The 10067-nt window shown below is 44.8% G+C and overlaps 1 protein-coding gene across 5 annotated transcripts in view; it reads left to right on the top strand.

Moving 5' to 3' along the window:
• LOC102677203 (GATA-binding factor C-like) overlaps positions 1-10067 on the top strand; it is a 53413-nt gene that overhangs the window by 31295 nt on the left and 12051 nt on the right. For 4 of the 5 annotated variants that reach the window (XM_006613360.2, XM_006613358.2, XM_031509379.1 and 1 more), the window contains one exon: positions 7065-7199. In XM_006613360.2, coding sequence (XP_006613423.1) covers positions 7065-7199 — 135 coding nt within the window. The remainder of the gene's footprint in view (positions 1-7064; positions 7200-10067) is intronic. The other variant, XM_006613359.2, reaches the window with a different exon arrangement.

Raw genomic sequence — 10067 nt, 5'->3', positions numbered from 1 at the left:
TTTCTGGCCGATGTCAAGTCGGCCGGAGACGAGTGGAAAGTTGTCAGAAAAATAAGTTTATCGTGTTAAACGTTTAGGAAAGAAAAATGCGTGGAAGTTAAGTTAATACGAATTCTTCATTCGAGTTGAGATATTCAATATATATATATATATATATATATCGATGAAATTTTAATGCGGTGCAGAGGTGGTTGGCTCTCGATATCCGATCACGATTATTTGCCTTTTCCACTCTCGAGTGCCCGGCCAATTAAAAGCGCACAATAAAACACGAGGCCGCTTTCCGTGACCGCATAAATATTAAAATCAAGAAGAAATCAGACCGTGTTCACGTGGCCGACAATAAAATATACTATTATCACACGACCTCGTCAAGGCAGTCCGTATATACACGTATATACCCGTACCAGCCACGCTCTCCCTCCTCTCCTTAGCTGAATCACAAGGAATCGTGGAAAACACGACGACAATCCCGGCAACGAATATTTCTCTCGTATACGCGCGCGTAGCGCGTAGTTTGTGTCGCGTTTTGCACACGGGGACCCTCGAATCGCGTTTCGTATCCTTCTCCGTATCTCGTTGGTGTCGAGGACGAGAGGAGGACGGGTGACGAGGGATAGAGAGAGAGAGAAAGAGCGAGGAAGATCGCGGAGGAGGAGGAGGTGGCGGCGGCGGCGGGACGGAGGGGGGAGGGGGAGGAAGAAAGAGGAGAGACAAAAGGGAATGAGAGAGCGTGCGGGGACCGAGAGCAGCGGCGGGGCGAGCGCGCGCGCTAGTGTTAGGAATGTGGTACCACTGCTTGTCACAGTCACAAGCGCACCGTACCACCGGCACGTTGTATTATACGCGGTTGAATATAAGTGCAGCGCGAGTTAGTTGGCCCGGTAGGCGAGGTACGACGCCTCGCGCGTTCGTCTCTCCTTTCGTATGTATCGAACGCTTTGGCCGGCCACGTAAACCGTTCGCTCGCCTGCTGCCCGATCCCCGTATGCGCGCGCATCCCGCGCGACCTACCCGATAATTGGCCCCCGCGTAACAGGTCCCGGCCAATCGCCGCCCTTCTTCAATTTTAACGCATAGCCCGAAATCTTTCGAAATTCTTTCCTTCTTACGGGGAGGGGAGGGGGGAAATAACAGGGAGAAAAATAGGGAAAGAGGGAAGAGAGAGAAAGAGAGGAATATTTGCGTATAGTATACACAGGCAGGCGCGTTATATACAAGCTGAAACTTAGGAGGCATAAATTATCGCGTGTATGAGAGGCGCGATGGGATCGGAAACGCAATTAAAATAAAATCAGGGTCCCCCGGCCGTTGAGTGCCGTTCGCCGCGAGGGAACTGCGCGTCGAATCGATGCCCCTCCCCATTGTTTTCAAAGAGAATTGCTGTAAATCGGAGGATTACCAGGCCGGCCGGCCGGCCGGCCGCGGCCAGCCGTATAAGAGAGATCGAGACTTTTCCGGCCGGGATCTCGGCCGGTGTACGAGTATACGAGTAAACGATCGTTTTACGAGCGTAGGCCCGATAACGATCGAACGATGTATCCTTGACTAAATCGTGACTAGAAGCGGAGGGAGTGCGCCGATACAACCTCGATACAAACATTGTTCTCATCGGGATACAAATTGCTCGTATGCCGATGCGGCTCGGACCCCGTGATAGGGGAATAAATAAAATCGGGAGGAGAAAGGAAACGAGAGAGAGAGAGAGAGAAAGAGAGGGGGGGGAGGTCGACCGTGTCCTTAAGCAGATGCTTCTTCTCGGAATAATTGTGTAAAGGATTCCGGGAATTTTAGAATCTTTGAATTAAATCGCCTTTGCAGAAACTTTGGATAAATCTTGTCCTGCGAACGGGATCAAATTTTGAAATTTAAATTCGATTGATCTATTGATTCCCACGTGTTTTAAGTTTTTCATCAAGTAATTTCACGGATCGTAAATTTTAAAATATTCTTTCCAACTTTCACGCTCGTACGAGATCATCGTCGCAGAATAGAATTATCGTTATCGACGATTCGCCCAAACAAAGGCGCGAACCCAACGACAATGATGCTTCCAATCCGTGCGCGATAACGGTACGGGAGGAAAAGGAAACGGGGTCGGCGCTACCGATACCGATCCACGCAAGATGCGTCTGTCGAGCGTTATTAATTAACCTGATAGGGTGATTAACGATCGTAGCCGCGTACCACAGCGCGTCTTTCATCGGGATCGATTAATGCCTTCACCGAATTGCCTGCTTTTCGCGGAATAATCCTCGAACAATTGGGGCACAGCTCGCCTTCCTCCCTTCGATCGAATACATCGAATGTAACGAGGGAGGATTATCGTATTATTTTACTTTAAATTATAACTATTGAATAACGAAGATAAAATCAGATTACTGGAAAATGATTAATTTGGAAGTAATGGATATTGTGAAATATTCTTTCGAAATTATACTCCACGATTAAATTATACATTGGAAGATAGAGATACACGAAAATTATTACTAATGTAACGAGGATAATAGAATTGTCGTATTTTTACCTTAAATCGTAACGCAATTATCAGATTACTGAAAAGTGGTTAATTTGGAAGTAAATTTTATGATCAAAGATTTTTCAGAAATCCAAAAAAAAAAAAAAAATGTTAAATTATATCTTGGATACATTGGAAGATAGAAAATATTTATTAATAATCGGTACAAGTAGCTGCTATCATATCGATCGAGACGATCGGATGTTCTTATGCAAGCTGTTCCGAGAAATCGAAAGAAGGACGCGCGAGTGACGATTTCGAGGCTGGTTTCGAGTTCGGGGATATTGGATCGGAGAACGATAATAATTACTCCCGCGCCGTCTGTCACGAGCGATCGATAACTCGCCGGCAATTAACTTTGAAAAATCGTCTCGAGTCACGTACGATCCGGTTTCCAAAGGATCACCCCTCCCCTTTTCCCCTCCTCTCTTTTTCTTCGCTTAACCCGCCCCGCGATATTAGATTCCCGCGGACGAAAACGATCAGCGCGCCACCTGCCTTCGTTGTTGCGCCTTGCCAGTGAAAAATGGAAGGATTATTGATCTTTATTCGATCCCCTTAAAGCGAATTTATACTTTTACTTTAATTTGCGAATGAATTTCACACACCGATATTTAATTTGGATAAAACGTCGATTGGAGGTGTATTATTCGTAAATGATAAACAAAAAGTAAGTTACCAAATACTATAAATATATCTTAAATTAGAACGAAGACCTAACCTCAATCTCGGATATTTACACTTGATTTGGACCGATTTTGGATCCTGGGAAAGAGAACGAGGAGAAGGCTGGGTGGGTTTTTCTCTGGGAATAAAATTGGCCGGGAATAAAGCTGGACGAGAAGGATCGTGCGGCGGGCAAACGAGCGACTGCTCAACCGGGACACCCGTGCACGCATTGTTGAGCGATTAGGCGGTTGGAACTGCGTAGGATATTCCCCTCGGGAGGCGGCCTTGATCGAATTGGCCGCGAGAAGACTGGTTCCGTGGAATCACGCGAGACTAGAGAGCTAGTAGGAGAACAATCGAAAACCTCTTGTTCAATTGTCCCCTAAACGCAATGCGAGAAAATGCATCGGTCCGCGTATGTCCGATACAGAGATTATTTACTTATGAATTTACCAATTTTAATTCGAAATCTCGTGCATAAGCAAGAGATCAACAACTCTGTTAAGGGGATTCGGATTATCATCGAAGGTTGAGCTCCAAGTCTTCGACTAACAACTGCATTAATTCTTGGGGCTTCTTTATAAAATAAAATTATTCCAGAAATCGTAAGAGTGTAGAATTGTCGTTCTGTACTCTATCATTTGTTCTTCCATTTATCGTACGTGTCTCTGCACGTACAGATCCATTTTAAATTTTATATATTCACAATTCTTGGCCAGTCTTTCTTAAAAATCGTACTCACAGCGAATGGCAAAGAATTGTCGAATCGAAGATAAGAGATTGGTAGTGTAATGGTGGTTCGCAGGGGTGGCAAGGGTGGGGGCGACACCGAGCCCCGCGAGAGGCAGCCCGGGAACCGGTTGCCTTCGAGGAGGCACACAACCGTGGACACTGACGGATATGACATTTCTGAAGTTCGTGGCCATCTACGTTTCATCCTCTCGTTCGTTTTGCACGCTGCCCAACTTTGCCCTCCCCTCCGCGCACCGCTCCTTCGACGTCGTCCCCCCTTCACTTTACCTTTTATTTCGATTCGATTTTTCTGCCGGTCTTGTTCCCTTATTATCTCGTTTTGCTCGTCTCTGGCCCACGTCACTTTCTCTCTCTCTCTCTCTCTCTCTTTCCTCGCCCCTTCCTCCTCCTGCCCTCCTCCTGTCCTCCTGCCTCGCGCGTCGATTTTATTTTTCCCTCTCCAAACCTGGTCTCTCCGGTCCCTCCGCCGAAGGGAGGCTCCTCTTCCTTTCCACCACGCCACGCTCGTGCTTTTATTTCCTGTCGGCCTTCTTGCCGCCCCTTTTTCGTCCGCGCAGCACCGCGGCTCCTCTTTCACTTGTTGTTCTCGCGTCATCCTCCAAATTGAACGCTCTGTCCAAATCGATTTTGTCCCTGGATACGTTCTCGATTTTAATTTGATTCTTCGAGAGAGAGGAGAGAATTCACCATCGTTTTGAAATTTGAAAAATTTATCTCTTTAGAATATTCGATTGGGGTGTGTATATATATATATATGATACGAATGATCTGATTCGCAAAATTCCGCGATGCAAAGAAACTCCAAAATCTTCGGCCACCTCTTAAATTGCGGATTAATTATTCGAAAACTCGTTTCGTTGGGCAGAGGTCGGTTTAATAACCATTAGAGCCAGAAGACCTCGGACGATTTTCACCCCCACGTGTTGTGTAGGCCGGCGGGCGCGAGAAAGGTGAAAGGCTGGACGCGGCGAGGGTGTGAAAGATCTAGAGCAGATAGGGGGCCTCTATATTGATGAGCTGGCTCTCTCCGCGTATTGATTCCACGGCAGAGGGGTTTCGCCGGGGCCCGGAGCACCCTGCAGACCCCTTTTGCTACGCGCCAACCCCGATAAGATCGGTCAGATAAGCCATGATTACACACCGCGTCGAGCCACCCCCTCCCTCTCGCGTTTTTCTCTCCACCCTTCGTATCGCCCACCGACTGTGTAAACAGTCTTCCACGTTGATGGTTGGCTTCGTTTTTTCAGTCTTCAATGGGGCGACCAGAAGTCCAGTATCGAATTCCCATGTAATTAATTATCCATTGATTTGGATCAATCAAAATTTTTATTGCGTTTGCTCAAAGAATTTTATTATTTTTATGTTTTTCCGGATCAGAAATTGTTCGAGTCGAGGAAAAATTTATCTGTGCTATTAGTTTATATAATTTACGTAATATATCTTTATTACGAGGTAAATAAATATAAGGATATATACGAAAAATCGACGAATTCGTATAGATTATATCAATTGTAACAATAACATCGTGATTATGTTCCAATATAGAATGAATTGTATTTGTTTAAATAATTATTGTATTACTTTTTTCTTTTTGGATCATAAATCTCTAAATGTTATGTTTGTAATTTTTTTAAATCCCTATCCTTAAATTTTTATAAAATGATTCGCAGATTATTTGATTACAATAAGAGAATTATCTGTCTTAATATTAACAAATTCCCCAATCCCCAAGATTAAAATTTGTATATTTAAAATACAGATCATTAATTCTGGACCACACGGTTAAAAAAAGCCGTTGTCACAATCCATATATAGATACTTCTACTTATCCACGTATCCAATACGTAATGCAAGTTAAAAATGGCGCACTTCATCAACATACTTCATCCGACAGCGCCCTCTATCCCACCGTTCCATCGAAAAAAGAAAGATACTCGAAAACGGTTACATCGTGCCGACAATGCAAAGGGGGCACGTCCCGCCTCGTCCTCGAGCACTCTCGAGCGAAAGATACGTCAGAGACAGCGAAGAAAAAGAGGGAAAACAGGACATTTTATATTCGTGGACACGCGCTCGAGAGATTCATTGTGACGAGTTCACAAAGAGGGGTGCAATTTCGATGGCGAGTTTTTCGCTCAAACAGCTTTCAATCGGTTTTCCATTAGAAGAACTTCCCCCTCTCCCTTCCGCCTGCGCGGCGACAATGCGCACGACCTGATCTCTTTTCTCCGCGCTGAGAGGAGGTTAAGTGGCCGGTGAATGGAAACTATCGAAGGAAGAAGCTTCCTACGTGAAAAGTTGCGAGAAGTGGGTCCATGGAATTTGTATAAGTGGTAACTGTCGAGACGGAAATGAGGCGAGGTATACCTTCGTCGATGGGGAAACAGGTGTAGAGAGAAGATGGGATCCTTTCACGATCCCCGGGTCAGGTATGAACACGGGCTCGCGTTTCCAATCCTCTGAACCCGGGGGATTAAGGGCGGCCGATTTCACGCGATCCCGGCTCTTCTCGTGGCTTCTTGATTCTGGAAGCTGTTCGATTCTTCTTCCATGAATAACTCTGTGGGTTAGAAAAACTGGGAAGAAATCTTTGGAAAGTGTTGTGAAGAGGTTATGAAGAGGTTATGAAGACATAAATATTTATTCGCGCTTGCGTCTTCGATCCTTTTTGCTATTTGAACAATAGTGTAGAACGGTGTGTAGTGTAAATATTTGTGTATCGTTAAACGTTGTGTAATTAATGTGGCAATTTGTCAGAGACAACAAATTTTAATAGTTTAAGTGCCGAGTACAATAGCGTTTTGCATTCTGATGTGAAATTTTGTCTTGCAAGTCGCCTACGTAATATAAATATAATATGGAAACATAACCTATTTTATAAGACAGAATTTCTGGTAGACTCTATTTCGTAAATTAGACGGTTTTGATCAGGATATAAAGCATCTTTATATATTATTTTTTAATGGAACATAATGATCTTTAGAGACAAAAGGGTTAACTCGAACGAAACCATTCAGATTATTAGATAAAACCGAGTCGTTCTTTAAATATTTTCGAAATTGGAACGACTCGGTTTCCAATACGTTACAGGTGTGATATCTGTGTGTTTTCTTTTCCAAAACTGTCGCTGCAGAGTGCGGCGAGGCGGGCGGGCACCAGCTGTGCCAACTGCAAGACCGCGACCACCACGCTCTGGCGAAGGAATCAGGCCGGAGAGCCAGTCTGCAACGCGTGCGGCCTCTATTACAAACTGCACAACGTAAGTAATCGATCATACATAACCTCCATCATAGACGTTTTCTCGGCTGGATCCCTAGCCACGACTAATGAACCAGTCTTTCGATCGGATTCGAGCAATGAATCCTCTTAAATACATTTCGGTATATGTATAGTAAAAATTGGATTACTGCTCGACAATTGTAATGGAATTGATTCTTATAGTTTAATTAGAGTTTGAATTTTTTTTATGCATATAGGATATTAATATATTTAGAGAATTGATTCTGGAAGCGAAATCGCAATATGGCAAAGATAAAGATTATCTACAATCAAATTACAATTTAACGAATAATTCTCAATTGATACTTTTGTATTTGTTTTTTTCTTTAGAATTAACCCTCCAAAATATATTAACATTCTATGTGTGTGTAAAAGCGTACAGTTATCCAATTTTTACCATCCATGTAACTAAATCCATGTCTCTTGAAATATCGTTTGGGTCTTTTTGAATTTCTTTAAAAAGAGATCCGCGGGTATATGGCATTTCATTTATCGGGGGACTTCCGTTCGGAATCGGAGCGAACGATCGAAAGCGGAAGATCCGTGCCACTCGATACAATGTTTTCGAGGAGGGAGAGGCCGACAAAGGGACTCGGGTATTAAACGGTGGATACGAGATCCGGCGAATGAAAGCAGTTCTTCGATAAACAGCAGAGGCAAAAGGTCGTTTCTTTGGCCACCGTCGAAGCCACTGATCGTAAACCGGCCCGTGTAACGTAATATCGGATCGCTATTGTCGCGGCGAGCCTCTCTCGAGCATCCATTGTCGTACCGTGGAACCTAATTCCTCGATCCTCTTTCTTCTCTACGACCACAATCTACTCGCATTCTTCGCGACTTTCCTCTCTGAAATCGTTGCAATTGTCGTGTCCTCGAATGTGTCTGGAATAGACACTAGCCAAATGTTTCTCATTCGGACTTTAATACGTTTCACTAGTTCCGATGGTTGCCGCCGGATGTCTTTATTTTCTCGCAAGTAAACATTTTTAGTCTAATTCATATATATCAGTACCAAATTGTGATACATAAACGAGACGAATTATAATTATAGTTATTTCCAACGCATAACTGCTTTACAATTTATAATTTGAAAATAATTCGATAATTCATCCTCGTTATTAAAAATTCCATTGTGTAAGAGATAAATCCGATAAAAACAACTGCTGGTTCGAAGTAAATGTTATCCCAAATCGAAGCGTCTCTCGTTTGTTTTCGATAAACTCGAGCGGGATTGCCACTCGAGCCCTTCCGTCTACGCGATTCGACCCTCTGTTGTGCCAACAATTAGGGTGTTCTGTGGAGTCGGCGGACGTGCGAAGAGTGTCGCCAGAGACGATGAGGCGGGGGTGGAGCGTGCTCAACGGCGTGTGACACAGGAAGCAGCAGAGGAAGACAAAGGGAGGAGGGAAAAACGGACATCCTGCTGGGAGTTTTTCTCAGGAACTCGGCGTATTTCACGCGGAGAGAAGAACGATCGCTTGCGGAAATCTTCGTCGTGGATTATGGGTGGGCGTCGACCTCGATAGCTCTCGCTGCGCTACATCCGCTATAATTCCTCGTGGACGAGGATTGTCTCTCGGTTTTCCTTTATCCTTCCTCTCGAGTTTTCGCGGGTCAAAAATAAATTTCTCTCGCGGGATCTTGATAAGATTCCGTTTGTTGCAGCTCGCCTAATTGGCCCACGATGACACAACGGGTCCCACTGTCCTCTCCTCCCGGCACTCCAAGCAAATGGTCCGTTCGAATTTACGCGGCTTTTTCCTCCTACTCTCTACCGGCTTATCGGCCTATGTCGATCTGCGCTTCGAAGACAGACGCGCAACGTATCGCTGAGTACGGTGCACCGCTCCCGACTACTACTCGCTTCCAAGCAATTGTTGCACGAATTCTCTGCATCAATTTAACACTTTTATCGTTGTAATATTTACATATAATTTTCCAATGCTTAACTAAATTTAAACGAGGATTGAATCGTTATTAAATTAGAGAGTTTAAATAAATTGAATTTTTTCAGATCGATCAAGATGCGAATTTGGAAAACGAAAGAGTAGAAATTTTTTTTTTAAAGCGGTATCAAAATTCGGCCACGATTACAAGCAAAGAATGGACTCGTTAATTATTCGAAGGAATAATTCCATTACTCGATCGAATCGGCTCGTCCAATAATTTTACGAAGAAATAACGAGTCCTCGTTTATTTCACCTCGACTCCCCCTCAACCTTCTCATCCCATTACCCTCGAAAGGGTTAAAGGCTACAAGATCCCGATTCGCGTTTCCTCGTGACGTTTATCTGGCGAGAATCAGGGTGTAGGGAGGGAGGGAGGGTGGCGCGAGGCGAGCAGAGTGACCAACAGCGACTTACCAGCAAGCGACATCCTCGCGTTGGTTAATGCCGGGCATAAAGGCCGGGCCCAGACACGTTTCCTGGTAATCATTAATTAAGCGTAGGGCTCCCTTCCGCCCCGCCTAGCGACATGGGACGTCGTGCACGCTCCACCAACAGAGAGAATAAATTCGGATACTCTCCTCTCTCTCTCTCTCTCTCTCTTTCTCTTCAGATTCTTTTCTCTCTCTCTCTCTCTCTCTTTATCTCTGGAAGAGAAACGAGACGAAAACGCGCGAAACTCATCGCACCATTTCTTCCCTCGAGTTGTGTTCCTGGGGAAGGAACAGTCGAGAGGAGGATCGCTCCTCGGGTAAGCTGTGGAATAGGCGACTGTCTTGGGTGACGTTAAGCCGACACGTTACAGTCTCCGAATCTCTTCCCCTACGGCCACGTCGAACAATCGGACGGCGAGGATTAACCAGGGGTCCCTGCACTCGTCCAAGGTTCTTCCCTCTCGAACG

The sequence above is a fragment of the Apis dorsata genome, unplaced genomic scaffold (assembly GCF_000469605.1).
Source record: "Apis dorsata unplaced genomic scaffold, Apis dorsata 1.3 scaffold_144, whole genome shotgun sequence".
NCBI lineage: Eukaryota > Metazoa > Arthropoda > Insecta > Hymenoptera > Apidae > Apis > Apis dorsata.
This window is presented reverse-complemented; position numbering and strand designations above follow the sequence as displayed.